Source organism: Cannabis sativa, chromosome 9 (assembly GCF_029168945.1).
Source record: "Cannabis sativa cultivar Pink pepper isolate KNU-18-1 chromosome 9, ASM2916894v1, whole genome shotgun sequence".
Lineage (NCBI taxonomy): Eukaryota > Viridiplantae > Streptophyta > Magnoliopsida > Rosales > Cannabaceae > Cannabis > Cannabis sativa.
In genome coordinates, this window is record NC_083609.1 from 4,893,554 (window position 1) to 4,911,399 (window position 17,846).

General features: G+C 33.3%; 1 protein-coding gene across 1 annotated transcript; it reads left to right on the plus strand.

Annotated features, from left to right (window-relative positions):
- The first annotated feature begins 8,094 nt into the window (after positions 1-8,094).
- Positions 8,095-9,995, plus strand: LOC115722867 (universal stress protein PHOS32). Its single transcript, XM_030652207.2, has 4 exons — positions 8,095-8,431; positions 8,547-8,656; positions 8,732-8,850; positions 9,623-9,995. The coding sequence occupies exons 1-4, from the start codon at positions 8,254-8,256 to the stop codon at positions 9,702-9,704; spliced, it is 489 nt and encodes a 162-aa protein (XP_030508067.1). The 5' UTR covers positions 8,095-8,253; the 3' UTR covers positions 9,705-9,995.
- Positions 9,996-17,846: the final 7,851 nt, after the last annotated feature.

Here is a 17,846-nt window from a genome sequence, read left to right on the forward strand (position 1 = left end):
TTTTACAGAATATCGATAACCAATTGTAGGACGTCACCTATAAAATGTGTTGGACACTACTAACTTTGTTAATAATTTATTAATTAATAATGTAATCCCCGTTGGTAAAACTATATCTTCTTTATTATTTATCAATTAATAATTAATAATGTAACCCTTGAATTATTCATTGTTTGACAATCTTTGAGATTCTTTTTTGCCAAACAAGTATTTGAATTTTAGAAACAGCAACAATTAATTAAGTTTTGTATATTACTTAATTTTTAACAAAATCCTAAATATTTTTTATGAATAATTTTTTTATTTTCTAAATATTATACAGTTTCATTACTTTTACACATGATATATATCCCATTTGACTTAGTTGTTATGATAAGCTTTTTTTTTTTTTTTTTTAACTTTTATAATTATAAAAGTCTTTTTAGGGTATTTGAATATTTTAATTTAAGAATCATTTGGGGTGAAACTAGTTAGGATTTGTAGTTTTTTTTTTTTAACAAAAAAAATTATTTTGAGAATTTATTTTTAAAAACAAAATAATTTACATAATTCTAAATTTACTCAAAAAAATTTATTTTTCTTTAATGATATCTAAACATTTTGAAAATTATTTTTCATTATAAAAGATTTCCATATAATAATTATCCAAACGACAACAAATAAATAAATCAAAACTTATACTTAACTTATACTTTTAGCTATAAATAAAAATAACCTCAGCAAAATAGTTCTCTAGTCTGAACAAAAAATCATTCCAAAATTAATTAAAGAATAATTAGCTTTTTTAGTCCCTGTACTTATGACATTATACTATGATGCCCCTTAATTTATAAGTGTAGTTAAAAATACCCCCTAAAATATATCAGTTGGAATAGTATAATCCTTCTATCTAATTCTGTTAAAATTGACTAAAGTTGACTGTTAAATTAATAATGTGGGATTATACATAGATAGTAGTTGAAAAATTATATACCATTAGGAAAATAAGTTACAAGTCATAAAAATTACAATCACAGGAAAAAAAATGAAAAATAACATCCCAAAAAATAGAATATCATTACCTTAATTTTCCAAAAATCCCATGTTCTTTCTAGTGATATCCATCTCTTCAAATACTGTAGAATCCTAATTTTACACCTTTTTCTAATTTGAACCGCTAAAAAACGATTTGAATTATTTTAATAAAATTACTTTTATTAATTTTTTTTAAAAGGTTATGAAATTATTTTTTAATCATCTTTCATTGTCAGTTATTATGCCACCTCATAGTCAATTTTCCCTCTAAAAAGAGATGAAATTACTACTCTATCCTTTGTTATAATACCACATCATCAATACAAACGGTATTTTTAAACAAAATAAACAGAAGGACTAAATGTATGCATATAAAATTATACAAGGACTATTTGTAACAAGCTGAATAGATTAAGGGGCATAATAGTATAGTGTCATAAGTACAGGGGGTAAAAAAGATAATTATTCTTAATTAAAAGGTCTCTCAAGGACTTGATTGCAAAATATTTTTTTCTCAAGGGCTATATTGCCAAACAGAAACAAATTTTATGGGATATTTATGCTAAAAACTCTTATGTTTAATTAGATAATCAACCTTGTAATTAATGTTTTCTTTTTTTTTTTTTTGAAATATCAACTTTATTGAAACATTAGCTGAATATAAAAGGACCTTTAAATCAGTCCATATATTTTATTCATAAATGTTACGAGTAGAAAAAAATCGAGAGTGTCTAGCAACAACATGAGCTACTCGATTTGTTGATCGCCTAATAAAGTATAAACTCACATCATGTAGAAAAGACAATAAAGATTGACAATCCTGAATAATCAAACCAAAAGTAAAAGACATTGTTTGATTACTTCGAATAGCCTGAACAAAAGTAAATTATCAATTTCAAGCTCTATATTATACCAGTTCTTAATTCAACAAAGTATTTTTGATCTCATCAACCTTGTACATGCCCCCCCAATACCTTCTTCTCTATAGTGTTAATATTACTAAGTCATCTTTTCTTTGATCCCATCAACTTTGTAATGTTACTCTAATTGGCATTTATAATAATTAGATGCCCCAATACCTTCTTCTCTATAATGTTACTATTACTAAGTCATCTTTCTTTAATACCCATTTGGCCATTTGATGAATTGAATATTAATTTCATACATTGTTTCATAATTTTCAAAGGAGAAATAACAATTACAAATAAGGCTTAATTAAATAAATTTTATTTATTATACAGAGCAGTTGAACTCTAGCTGCTCAACTAAGATTTTTCTTTTAATACTATATGTAATAAATTAGACGTCAAACCCAAGATTTTAGTATAATATCTAGAAATATTTTTTTTTTATCAAAATAAAATTTAAATACTATTACAAAATAAATTTGCTAATGTTTTAGATTAAGTATGTAGTTATGTAAGTAAACTAATCTGGTTCCTTATGAAAATAGTCATTTCCCTCTCAAGTATCTCAGTGTGATAATGAGACTAATAAAATGGAAAGTTGTGGATTGTAATTGTTTTTTTAAGAGATTTAATTGAAGCTTCACAAATGAGCTAGCAGCATTTCTTGTTTGTAGGTAGAGTGCACTTGATTCAATTAATATTATTGGGCATTCGTTGTTATTGAATGAGTATTTTTATGCTTCCGTAGAAAGTAATCAAGAATGTTGATAGATTATGCATAGATTTTTTGTAAAGTATGAAAAGTAATACTAGTAAGATGCATCTAGCTTCTTGGGATCTTGCCTGTAAACGTAAGAACTATAAAGGTTTGAGTTTAATAAGAAATCCGCATTAATGAGTATGTAAACAGTTGCATTAATATATATACCCATAAATATATAAATATGTAAATAGTTGTATACCACTTGTATAAAAAAAAATACTAACGAGTACCATAAAATATCGGAGGTTTTATCTTTCTTCTCTGACCAAGCCCGTTGGCTTTCCTTGGACTTAGGTGCGACTTGGTCGGGGTTGTGTTTTACTACTGCGATTAGTCTTCTCTTTATAATATGGTTTTGAGTGTTTTAGTCTTGTCTCTGTGACATGATTTTGAGTGTTTTAGTCTTATTTGTGTGAATTTTTTTTTCCTGTTGTTGGTTCTTCTTTGTTCTTCGATGGTTCACCATCAAATCATTATTAGTTGTTAGTAATAACAAGTTCTCTACGACTGAACGAGCTATTAATATTGTAGTTACATACCTTACACAATAATTGAGTGCTCAAGCTACGAAATTGAATGAACTTGATGCAACTGTTGTTACTGTTGTATTTTCGAAATAGTAAATGAAACATAATATAGGCATTCTTAATGGTTAATTATGATGTTTCAATTTTTTTTATCCGATATTATTTTAATTTTTTTGTCAAAACGATATGAGAATTAGACAGTTGATTATTTGATCTATTTTTTTAATTCTTATTATAGTCGTATCTCCAATAAAAAAAAAAATCTTAATTAAGGGTGCGTTTGGAAAGTCATAATGTAATTGGATTTGTGTGTAATTGGAGGTAATTACACAATTTGGTATGTTTGTCTGATCATGTAATTACACTGTAACGGTATAATTGGAAGTAATTGAGGGTACCAATTACACTCTCTAATTCTCATGGCCCCCATGAAAATTGAATGTAATTACACTGTGTAATTACTAAAAACTTTACATATTAAACATTAACTATTAAAAAATATTATTTTCCCATGTAATTACTAACTATTTTGTCAAACAAGATATTAGGAATTCATATGTAATTACCACCTCATATCCAAACACACTTTGCATTTTAAAATATAGTGTAATTACTAAACTGTGTAATTACCTAATAATTACACAATTACTTCTAAATACACCCTAAATTATAAATTATTATTTTAATTAATTACCATTAATAAAATTTCATAATTTATTAAAAAAAATGTTATTATTATCAAAAAAAACTAAAGATATTTTATAGAAATTTTTACACTAAAATACAAAAGGCTAACTTTATTACATATATACTACAATACAGTGAAAGCAACTTTTATACACTTTTGCTTAAAATTTTTACATTTTTACCACATGCACACACAGTGACGAAGCTAGAAATTTAGTTGAGTGAGGGTTTGAATAAATATTAAGTCAAAACTAATAAAAATAATGATAAATGTATCTTTCAAATTTTCATCTTCAACAAAATAAAATAATACTATTGACAAAAATAAAATAAAATATTGTCAATGGTATTAATTTATTTTTTAATAAAGTATTATTTTTTTTATTATTTGTATTGGACTACTTTTAAAATGGGCTTGATTAGAATAAGAGTAGGCTCATGAATCATGATTAAGATATGGGCTATTTTCAAAAATATGGGAAAAATTATTAAGGTTATGATAAATATGGCATAAAAAGTAAATACCACTAAATATGGCATTATCTAACCAATCAAACTAAAAATATGGTTTTTTTCTAAAAAAAACCATACAAAACATTAAAAAGAAATCTGAATTTAAAATTCATAAAAAATAAAAACTTAATTAAATTACCATAAAAAATATTAAAATTCCCTTCATATTTATTTTTTTAAAAAAAAATAAAACAAATAAAACTATAGTGATTGCCGAAGTTTTCACTCGTGCCGGAAAAGTCACCGGAGTTTACTGTCGGCACCGGAAAAGTCGTCGGAGTAGTCGCCGGTGCCGAAAAAGTCGCCGGAGTTGCTGCCGGCGCCGAAAAAGTCGTCAGAATTAGCATTGTCGCTGGAAAAATCACCAAGAAACCGGTTTCTTGATGTTAGAAACCGGTTTCTTGGTGATTTTTCGGTAATTTTACCAGTGACAATGCCAAGTCCGACGACTATTCTGGAGTTTGATGTCGGTGCCGAAAAAGTTGCCGGAGTAGTTCCTCGTGTTGGAAAAATCGCCAGAGTTATTGTCGGCGTAAAAAAAGTCGTCAGAACTGGCATTGTCGCCAGCAAAATCATTAGAAAAATCACCAAGAAAGTGGTTTTTTCATCAAGAAACTGGTTTCTTCACCAAGAAAGTGGTTTCTTCATCAAGGAACTAATTTTGTTACACAACAATAATAAAGATTATGAAAACAAAACAAAAATGATATACACTGAAAATAATTGAAACCAGTTTCATCAATCAACCAAATAGAGAAAAAAAAATATAAAAAAATTACCAAGAAACCGAAAAAAAACCAGTTTCTTGGTGATTAGCCCGATAATTTTTCCGGTGACAATGACAATTTTGACGAATTTCCTAGAGTTTACTGTTGGTACTGAAAAAGTCACCGGAGTAGCTGTCGGTGTATTAGTCGTCAGAGTTGCTACCAACGCTAGAAAATTCGTCAGGCCATTGTCGTCAGAAAAATTACCGGAAAAATTACCAAAAAACTGGTTTCTTCATCAAGAAACCAGAAACCAGTTTCTTGGTAATTTTTCTGGCGACTATGCCAATTCTAATGACTTTTTTGAAGTTCTTGTCGGTGCCGGAAAAGTCGCCGGAGTAGCTGCTAGCGTCAGAAAAGTCGTCAGAATTGGCATTGTCAACGGAAAAATCACCAAGAAACCGGTTTCTTAGACTTTAAGAAACCGGTTTCTTGGTGATTTTTCAGTGATTTTTCCGGCGAAAATGCCAATTCCGATGAATTTTCCGGCGCCGACAGCAACTCCGACGACTTTCCCCGGCACCGACCGCTACTCCGATGACTTTTCCGGCACCGGCAGCAAACTCCGGTGACTTTTCCAGCATCAATGACAAATAAAACTTCCTAAACAAATAAAAACAGTAAATATGGGATTTAGAAATCTAATTACATATATATGGCATATCAAATACCATACAAAAACCTAAAAACAAAAAAATACCATATAAATTGGCCAAACTTAAATGTGCCATATTTATCATAAGAACTTTTAAAATCTCATACTAAGTGTAATTTCCTCTTAAGATATTGAGTGAGGGCTTTTGTGAATTGGACTTTAATAAATTGAGCAAAGTGAATTAATATATGTATATATCTATATATAAAAAATTTGATGTTTATATTTGAGTGAGGGCTTTAGCCCACATATGGGCTAAAGTCCCTTCGTCCCTGTGCACACACATATCATGCATTTTGACACGTGAGTGACACATATCATCACATCAATCACTCTATACATCATTTCCCTCTTTTTTCTCTTCTTTTTCCTATTATTTTATATTTCTTTTCAATTTTTTTTTTTAAATATCAACCTCCATAGTTGAACACTTCCCCCTCCACAATCCCAACTCCATTTTCCATTTTTTTTTGTTCTTCAAATTTTTTTTTAACTCCCATTAACCGAATTCCATAACCGTTTTCTCTCTTTTTATTTTTCTCTTAATCCATATATAAATATGGCTGTAACTTGTTCTTCATTAACTTCTTCCCCTGTTCAAAAGAAAAGCTCTAAAATTGGGTTGAAATCTTTAGCTAATAGAAACAAGGGTAAACGTCCTGTTGTTGATCAGGAGGATGACTCTGATTTTACTCCTCCATTGTCGAAACATGGGCGAGCTCCTCCAAAGAAGAAATCGAAGGTGGCTGCCCAGAAAAAAATTCGTCAAGATGATGCTCAAAAAAATAATCAAGTTGATGGTGGTCTTCTATCTCAGGTTTGTTTTCGGTTTCTTTTTGGTTTTCCCCCATTTTTGAAATTTTTTCATATTCAACTTTTGTGGGTTTTGTGTTTATTGATTTCTCATTTTGTAATAGTTTTTCATAATTTTTTAATAGTGTAAACACCTTCTGTATGTATTTTTTTTTTTAATATGTTTTTTATCTAGTTGTTTCCTGTCCATTTTTATATCATCAATGGGTAACAATGAGATTTATCATGGATGTTGATGTTCAAAGAGTTTTTCCTGTATTTTAGTTTGTATACAGTTGTTTTGTAGTTTTATTATAGTTTTGCTACTTGCATATGTTATTTCATTATAAAACTAATATGCAACTATTTTGCACAAAATTTACTATGTATAACTACTATTTCTTAGTCCCCGTCAAATTAAATTCCTGCATAATATATAAACTATCATAAAACGATAATGCAACTATAAGGCAACCAAAACAAAAAATAAACAGACTTATACGTAATTGGTTGTACCTTAATTCAAATTTACTCTTCTTATCGTGTTTCTAAAAAAATATATTTATATTGGAAACCAGTAATCAATCAAAATGCAACTGTATACAATGTAAATGTATTATTCATGAGGTTTTTTTTTTTAATTTTTCACATCATACATTGTTTTGGATTTGGTGGGAGCTCCAGATCTATTTGTTACAAATCTACATTTCATGAACATAGATTTCGATATTAGGGGGAGTTATTTTGATGGAATAAAACAAAAAATAAATGTGTAATTTCAGTTTCTTCACAGTTTTTTTGATTTTTTTTTCGTCATTTTCTGTTTAGATCATTCCAGGTCTTCTTTTCCAGTTGATTTCGCCAGAATTAATAGTTGTATTTTTATCGTTTTGGTTTCATTTTGGTTGTTTTGCGGTTTTGAAACGATCGCGGTATTTTCACCCTCATGGTTTGCTCTGTACAATTGAAGGCTTAGTGCATGTGGTATTTTTGTAAATATTTGTATGTGGACTGTATAAATATTTAATGGGCCGGTCCAAAGTATTCTTGTAATTTTTTTTTCTTTTTTTTGTATTTTTCTTTTTTTTTTCGATTTTTATATGTAATTTATTTATTTATTAGTAAGTAGACTCTCACATAATATTAAAATCAATCAAGTTGTCAAAAAATACTATACTAAACCATAAAGAATTAGTTAGGAATGCCAAAATTTTGAGTTAAACTTAAACAAATGATAAAACAATAAAGTCTGAAACTTTTTGAATCCAACAACTACAACATTAATGCCCACATTCATTGTTCAATTTCAAAGGCTCTATCTTTTACTTATTAATCACAAACCACATGATCATACACAAACCGACTATCATCACAGTGATCCAACGGTCCAGAAAAATGTCACCAGGCATCTTCTGCCACGTAAGCACACTTCGTCTTCTGCCACTATATATATATGGACAACTGGGTCTTCCATTTCAGTGTCTTTCTCTTTCTCTCTCTCTCTCTCTTGTGCGATCATTGTCAGCAGCTCTGAGCACGGGTCTTCGTTGTTTTTTTTAGTCTTCTTTGGTGCTTACAGACGATTTAGATCAAAACCCAGAAAGGAAAAGGGGAAGAAGAACAAGCTATGGAAGGAGACAGAAGAGTTGGGGTGGCTGTGGATTTCTCTGAGTGTAGCCGAGAAGCCCTGAAATGGACTATCAATAACGTTATCCGAGATGGGGATCACCTTATTCTGATCAGTGTTCGTCCAGAGGGTAATTATGAAGATGGAGAGATGCAGCTTTGGGCAACCACTGGTTCACGTATGTATAATCTATATAATCTGTATATGATGGTTTAATTCAGATCGGGACTATATGGTTTGATTTGGGGAATTATGTTTAATGGGTATTTAAAATTTTGAGTGTTTTGTTGTAGCTTTAATTCCTTTGAGTGAGTTCTGTGATGCTCACACCATGAAAAAGTATGGAGTAACTCCTGACCCTGCAACACTTGACATTGTTAGCACCATTGCTAGGCAGAAAGAGGTAACGAAAATCCCTTTAATTATTGGAATATGTTGAATGTGTGATGTTGAGAGTTTTGAGTTGGATTTGGAGCAGGTTGTGGTGTTAATGAAGATCTATTGGGGTGATGCCCGTGAGAAGATTTGTGAAGCTATTGATAATATCCCTTTGAGCTGCCTTGTTATTGGTAACAGAGGCCTTGGCAAACTCAAAAGGTATAATAATTTGGAAAAGTTTACACTAATCACTCCGTATTTTAAACAAAGAAATGCTAAAAAATACCAGCTTAATACTTTTTCTTTGTTAATATATTTATGAAGAGCGTTAATTACACTTTCTATTACAATCTTTTAATTTCTATGTCTAAAATTACATGTAAAAATTAAATTTTTGAAAAATTTTGTATATAACAATTGAGTTTTTGATATTCCAATTTACCGTGTGTTTAGAAAATTTCAAAAGTATTTTTTGTACTGTAAATTATTTGAAATTTTTCGAAATTTTGGAAGAATGATGTTGTAAGCATAACGAGCACTGTTATAAAAAAAAATATTTTGGCATGTATTTTTGGATACGGAGACTGACGGTGGGTGGCACTCTTCTATTGTTATCGGTCCATCTAAGTATCGGGTTTTATATAATTTAATGTAATAACTTTTAAAGAGTATAACCACCTAATCATAAATTAACTTTAGAGGTATTAGGAACAACTAAAACTCAATTCTCCTCCAAACTCTGTATTGTATTCTCTTTGTACTTTTGTGCCCTTTCTTTTTATTAGCCTGTGGTTTTAGTTGACTTGACTATAATATACGTAATCAAGTGCTAATTTGCTTTTATTTGAACAATGATGTGATACCTTTTTAGACTTTCTTAACTATAGTTCTGTTCACCTATATATATTCCTACTTTTTTCATCATATAAGTAGTCTAGTAGGTGCTCTCTTTTTCAGATTAATTGAATTTGGTGGTGTTTGTTTTGAACAGGGTTGTCCTTGGGAGTGTTAGTAACTATGTGGTGAACAATGGCTCATGCCCAGTTACTGTGGTCAAGCATGGACACCATTAAAACTCATTATGCTTCAGACTTATAAAACCATGCTAGTGGTAATGCCTTTGAATAAAATTTCTTTATCATTTTAGTGTGGTAAAGCTGTGTTAATACTTTTTGAAAAAAGTATTTGTAAATGAGAGTCTGTTGATGCTTTGTTTCTATGTTATGATGTGGATTGGAGGTACTTGAAGAATAAATGATTGTATTGGGTTTTTAGAAACTGAATGTGGGGAAATGAAGTATATTCGTTTCTTTTTTCTTTTTGAATCTAATTAAGTATTAAATGGTGTTAGAAGCCATTAATGAAGCTTTTGAGTTTTGGTTCCTAAGAATGAAAATGAACCATGAATGAAGATAGGACAGACACTCTTTAGCTCCATTACTATGACATTTATGTGTTTGGATGCATTAACAACAGAAAATTCTAGAAATTTATGCTCAACAGCACATTTGTATAGTGGGAGTGTGGGGCTAGTCGACTCAGTAGATGCGTGCTCTCTAGTAGTAGTGGCAAATGACACAATTACACAGCTTTTCTAGCAAAGTATAGGGGTTGAGGGGTAAGAGGTGTTGACAGATTGGTTTGGTTCGGTTTTTTATATTTTTTTGAATTAAATTAGTATAACGGTTTTTTAAATATTAGTTCGAAACTACTATTTAATCAGAGTTTATAATTATTTTTTTTTTAATAAATTGTACTATTTTTATTAAGTTTTTTTTAATTTTATTTTTCGGTAATTGGTTTATACATATAAAAATATAAAAACATTTTCTAAAGTTGAAACATAACATAAAATTTTTAAATTTATCCAATAAAAAACCTCACACGCAATTGTAAATTTCTTTTATTAAATATATAGTCATATATAATATATATCAATTATTTATTATAAATAGTTCTAACTATTATGTATTTATTACAATTACAATCGAACTATTAAGCGGTGAACGGTTCGAATTAGCCGAATGTTGTGAAAAATTATATACGCAAGTATACGCAGTCACACAAGTAATAAAGTGATAAGTAAGATCGTCTCCACAGGGATTGCAAACAAAGTTTGATAAAATCAACTAATTACAACTTAAAATAAAAAGAAATAATATGTAAATGGTTGAGTAATGATTCAAAATTAAAATTGACAAGAATTAAACTTGCTAAAATTAAAACTACTGCTGCTAGAAAAATTGTTTGCAAGATAAAAATATATAATATGGCAAAAATGGCTTGAATAACTAATTCCTTCTAGTCAGGTTTTTTACAGTCAGTACAGCATTGGTTCAGCATTACTTTAGCATTCTGCACAGAGATAACAACAAATTCCTCTAGGCTTGTGAGAATTTTCCAACACTCACAACTTTAGTTCTACCATTTAGCTTAATATATCCCTATATCAAACCAGCAAGCAGAACACTATTCAAGCATTAATTTGGTGAGTTATGCAAGGTAAATGAAATATTCCTATCCCACTTACAAAGAATAGCCTAAGTCTAGGTTTTCACTTGCTTCATTCAAGTTGAACTACTAGATCTAGCCCTTCCGGTACAAGATCTAGCTTAGCAAATTGTTATTCATGGCCAAAAAACAACAATCAATTAAAATGAAACTCACTTGAATGAACAAAGGCAAACAAATACTAAAGTAAGCTTAAAATTTAATCATACCCAACTTAGAAGTTCATAGTCATTCAAGCCTCAAAAGCTTAGCTCATATTCAAATAAAAAGATAAAATCCAAGCTAAAAATACTTCATCCACGGCTGCTGCCCAAATTTACAATCTCAAGAAGTTTTGAATACTAAGTACAAACAACAATAACAAAGAGAAAAATAAAGAAGACTATCAAGAAAGGGTAAAGAAAATTCAAACACTAGGCTTGGTCCCCTCTCTTTCTTCTTTGTTGTACTTCCTGCTGCAATTAAAGCTCCTCCATAGAAAAAATGGCAGCTGCCCCGTACTGTACATACAAGATGATGAAGATGACTATGTGTACTTCCTTTTTTTCTTTTCTTTTTCATGTTGGGTTTTTAGGGTACCAACCTCCTCACCCAAAATAGAAGCCCAAACTTTTCCACTTTGGCCCACTAGGGTGAGACTCCTTTCTTCCATGTCAGCTAGCTGATGCAATTTGAGTGATTGGACCGAAATTGATGAGGTGGATAAGTGAAATTCGTGATTCCACGTCACTGCCAGGATGCTGAATTCACTTCAGCATTGCTTTAGCATCGCTTCAAAGAATCAACCCAGTTCCAGCTTGTATTCTTTTTCTTCCTTGCTTCTTTCTCTTTTACCTGTCAATTTAATTCCTCCTTTTTCAACAAAATAAGCACAGTTAATTGGAAAAACACACCCAACAATATCAATATTTACAAAACTCAAAGGTTAGATTACTAAATAGAAAATAACACTAAAACTAATTAAAGTTAAGCAAAATAAACACATTTTCATTACTCTCCTCACAATACTTTAGTTTAAAAGCATAAAAATTAACTCTATACCATAGAGTTATCACACCCCAAACTTAGAGTATTGCTCGTCCTCGAGTAATGAAAAACACAAAGAACTAAACAATACGAACAGAAAATGACAGCGACACTAACACGCTTGCAGTAGAGAAAATCTTGCTCTTTCACACTTGGTCTAGGGACAAAATTTGCTCTCAGAATTAGATGAAATGGAAGTGTAATTGGCAGTAGTGAATATGCCTTGAACTTGTGTGTGTCAACAGAATTTTGCATGCTATTTATGTCTTTAAACTTATCAAGAGTAATTCAATCAATAAAGTGTGCAAATACTTCCCACCAACACTTTGAATTTCTATCACAACTACCCCTCGATCCTCAAGTTTAAAAAGTTTGCTTCCATAAGTTGAACTAGTGCAATCCTCTCCACTAATGTAGCTTAGCTTTACAACTTAGATCAAAAGGACTTGACTAGGCTTGAATGTTAGGCTTGGGTTAGGGTATGGTATAGGATGTATTTAAACTAGCTTAACACCTAACCACTTCACTTGTCAAAAACCGAGCCTCTTCCTTAAAAATTTTTCTCTTGACCCTCTTCCCTAATTCAATACTCACGAGTACTTGATATTAAAATTGACTTCTCTTGCTATGTTTACTCTCTTTTTTTTTTCTTTTTTTTTTTTGCTGATTTTTTTTTTTTTTTCATATATTAGAAAAACATTTGTTACTATATTATACTTATATAATAAATAGCAAGAGAAGGTTAATTGAAAATTCATACTCATATACTTTGTGAGCTAATTCCCCCACCCCAAACTTACAACCCAACATTGTCCCCAATGTGGCTAAAAGTATGACCTTGAATTAGCTCGCCACAAGTTACACTCACCGCACTCACCCCAAACTTAATGTGAAACTTGGCTCTTGACAAGTGAGTAATTAAGTTAGGACATATGTGGAAATGCAAATTAAGATTGGCGTTAGATGTAGGATTGGGTTGCACAACAATAATAGGCTACATGGCTCAAACTTGGGTGACTAGGGAAAAATTGAATTCATAGGAAAGGCTAGAAAGGCTCAAACGTCCAAAGATGGCCTAAATCATTTCTAAGTCATAAAGCTCGCTAGGATTTCGCCTCAAGGATTACACTAGCTAATTCTAGACGCTTAAACTCTCTCAAAGTGTTAGCTATTCTAAAAACTCAAGTTAAGGTGGGATAACACAAGCACACAATATTTGAAAGGATTCCTCATAAGCTAGCATTTAGACAAAAATAACACTTAAAATTAGCATTTTCAACACACAAACCAAGGCACTCCACAAATGGAGGAAAATGGATATGTTTCATCATCGAGCGCTACCCTAAACCAAAGCTGAAAATACAAGCAATATGTTTCTCATTTGCAAGCTAACACAAATTATAACACACATGACAAAAGAAATGATCAACACATTCAAAGCTTACTACACACACTACTAAATTGAACAACCACAGTAAACACAGAACAAACACAAACAGTAGCACACTTAACTAACACATCACAGTTAAACTAAGGTAATTAATTCAGGAGAAAAGAAATACTCCCTCAACACTCCGAATCGCCACCACCAGAGTCCCTCTCTTCGTTGTCGACGGAGCCCCAAGGTGCAAGGATTTCTTCGGGAAAGCAGAAAGGCGGCGAGTTTGTTTTGGGCCCAGGCTGCGACGAAGATGTTGCATCATCCATGCGTCTCGTTCCCTTTCATAGTTCCAGTGAGTCTGCAGCCGCTCACACATTTGTTGTTGTAAGGCCTCATGCTTGGACAGCCGCTCTTCCACTGGATCTCTTGAAGTGGAAGCTGTGGCAGTGGATGGAGTGGGGCGTCTTGGGGCACGATCAGGCCCGAAACCAATTACCCCCTTTCGTGGAACTGGATCTTCATCATTCAACATTGGTACATTGGCACATCTGCACATTTCAGTAATGAGGCACGGGAAAAACAATTTCCCTTTTACTCGGTGTGCACAGTCAAAAATCTCCTTCGCTATCACCTTGCCAATATTAATCTTTTTGCCTTTCACGATGCAATAGAGCATCCACATCCGTTCCCGACTCACGGTGGAGTCATGTGACGTAGGCAGCAAAGTAGTTTGCACGAAATTATAAAGACACTTGATATCATGCTTCAGATCCGTCCGTTTAAAACGGAATACACCACGCCCATCGATTTCCCACACTGCCTTTGGAGTGGCCAATTCAGGCACAATCTTGTGCATCAGCTCATCAGTGAGCTTACCGACATCTTTGGAGAACTCACACGTCACATTTTTAAGCAAGTAGTAATGGTTGATGTCTTTGTCAGAAAATTTCACTTTAGTTTCTCGCACTATAATCTCAGCTGGCAGTTCATGCGCCAAAAAATTTGCATAGAATTCCTTTACTACTTGGCAAACTGCAGATGCCGGGTCTTCGCAAAATTGCAGCCAATTCCTTTTCTTGATGTTCTCGATCAGCCATGGCGGCATACTGCCAAAGTCATCATCCCCTATTATCATACCTCTCTCGACATAGAATTCTTTGTGACTAACTGAATCAAGGTATTTCTTTTCAGCAGCTGGTGAAACAAATTTCTTAGCTTCCCGAGCATCTCTCTCAGGAGGCTTATGAGCACATCTCTTAATTTTCGGCATTTTGTCCTCTGTTTCAGCAAAAATCAGCCACAATAATTCTGTTTCAACAATATCAACCCACACACCAGTATCTTCACAGATAAACAGAACAAATTCAATATTCCTCCACCTCAACAATTTCCAAACAGCATAAGTCAAAATTATCTCCAAGTATCCATTTCATTCAAGGAACGGTTCAAGATACAAACCAGGAATTGGCTCGGCTTGGCCAAATTTTTCGTGCCCTGACCCTCTCTTCACTTCACCTGTGTGCTGGAACTGTCGAGTATGGTGGTGCGTAATGGACGATGGCTGGTGCGTGGTTGCTGTCGTCGGAGATGGTGATGGGTGAAGGCAGTGGTTCGGGTTGTGGGTCGATGTGGTTGGGCGGAGGATGTAGGCTTGGTGGTGCGCAGGTGGTGCGATTGTGGGAACTAGAGCTGGATGTGGTGATTCGGCTGGTGGGTTGTGAGTGAGGTTGAGTAGTGTGCGGATGGAAATGGTCTGTGCAGGGATGAACGGTGCGGCTGGGTATTGGTGGACAGAGGGAGAGGCTGAAAGTGGTGTGCGGCTAGGGTTTTCAGGAGAGGAAGCTGAAAGGGATGGGCTGATTTGGGGCTTTCTTCTTTTTTTTTTTTTTTTTTTTTTTTTAACATAGAAATGTATTTATCACTACTACATACTAAGTATAACGAAAACCTATGATAAATTTTTTTTTTTTTTTTATCAGGGACTCTGTATATATTTGTATAGCTAAATATATATATATATATATTTTTTTTCATGACTAATTTTTTTTTTTTTTTTTTTAAAGAAGAAAACCCCTCATTCGGTGAGCATGTATGTTCACTTCCGGCATTTTTGAAACCCGGACCTCCCAAGATGCGGCATCACTACGACATTTCTTCAAGAATTTCATTTTGCAACCATCCCTCGCTTCGTAAAGGCTAGCGATGCTAATCCAATGCTGTACTGGGACCTACTGCTTCATCAAGCAATTTTGCTCACACCAGATTGCAGCAACTCTTTTTCTGTCATTCCATTTTGCTTTCACCTGAAATCAAAACCACCACACCAGAGAATTAGAATTATATATATAATTATATAGGTAAGTATCTATGTATAGCTATATATATATATTTTTTCTCTTTTCTTTCTTTGTTTTTTTTTTCTTTTTGTTCTTGTTTTTTTTCTCTTTTTTTTCTGTTTTCTTTTTTTCTTTTTTTTTTTCTTTTTAAGGGGTGGCACACCCCAAACTTATTACATAGTGTATATATAACTACATATAATCTTGTTCCTCCGCACTCGGGTTGCCCAAATGTGATTAACTAAAGCCTTGACAACCCGAGGCCTTCTTCCTCAAGCCTCTTCCAATGTGATGGAGGTCTTTGCTCGATCAACCTCCCCTCCGATGTAGTGTTTAAGTCGCTGCCCATTCACTTGAAATACTATTCGGATCGTTCATTCTTGATATCCACAGCTCCAAAAGGATACACCTTGACAATGGTGAATGGTCCCGACCAACGAGACTTTAACTTTCCTGGAAACAACTTCAGCCTTGAATTGAATAACAACACTTGCTGCCCTTCTTCAAATACTCGGTGTTGAATTCTCTTATCATGCCATCTCTTAGTTTTCTCCTTGTACAACTTGGCATTTTCATAGGAGAAAAACCTCATCTCTTCAAGCTCATTTAATTGCAACAAGCGGGCTTCTCCAGCAGCTTGGAGATCAAAGTTCAGCTTCTTTATAGCCCAAAAAGCTTTGTGTTCAAGCTCTACCGGCAAGTGACACGCCTTCCCATACACCAATCGATAAGGGGACATGCCCAAAGGTGTTTTGTATGCTGTCCGGTACGCCCAAAGTGCATCATCTAGGCGTTGGGACCAATCTTTTCTGTTGGGATTTACCACCTTCTCCAATATGCCTTTGATTTCCCGATTAGATACTTCAGCTTGCCCATTAGTTTGTGGGTGATAGGCAGTGGCAATTTTGTGTTTTACACTATATTTTGCCAAGAGTGCAGCCAACACTTTGTTCACAAAGTGTGTTCCCTCATCACTTATCAAAGCTCTAGGGGTCCCAAACCTTGTGAAGACATGTCTATGAAGGAATTTCATGACCACTCGAGCATCATTCTTCGGACTAGCAATTGCCTCTACCCACTTTGATACGTAATCCACCGCCACTAGAATGTAGAGATTCCCAAAGGATTGTGGGAAAGGCCCCATAAAGTCAATACCCCAAACATCAAACAATTCCACCTCCAAAATACAATTAAGAGGCATCTCATTCCTAGCGGAGATATTTCCCACTCGCTGGCAGCGATGACATTGTTGAACGAAAGCATGAGCATCTTTAAAAATAGAGGGCCAATAATATCCTGATTGAAAGACTTTGGCGGCCGTGCGTTGTCCACCAAAATGGCCACCATAAGGAGCTGAATGACAATGCTCCAAGATGCTTCTAACTTCACTCATTGGCACACATCTCCGCATTATACGATCTGAGCCTTTGCTTGTACAAGTATGGCTCATCCCAAAAATAAAACTTGCTATCATGAAGGAACTTTTGAGCTTTGCTTGGTAAAATCAGTGGATAGGCACCTCCAACTAAGTAATTGACAATGTACGCATACCATGGTACCCGTGTTTGCTCTACCACTAGCAGTTGCTCATCTGGGAATGAGTCTTGAATTTGTATTTCTCCTTCTAAGTGGCCGCCGTGATTGTTAGTTTCCAACCTAGAGAGATGATCCGCCACTTTGTTTTCTCGTCCCTTTTCTCGTCTCGAATTTCCAAGTCAAACTCTTGTAGCAACAAAACCCAACGAATGAGCCTCGGTTTAGATTCTTTCTTGGCTATCAAATACTTGATTCTTGGGAATGGTCAAGATACACAACAACCTTGGTTCCCACAAGATAAGATGCCGAATTTCTCAAAGGCAAAAACCACCGCTAGCAACTCTTTTTCAGTAGTGGTGTAGTTAATCTGGGCATCAACAAGAGTTTTGCTTGCGTAATAAATGGAGTGAAAGGTCTTATTCTTC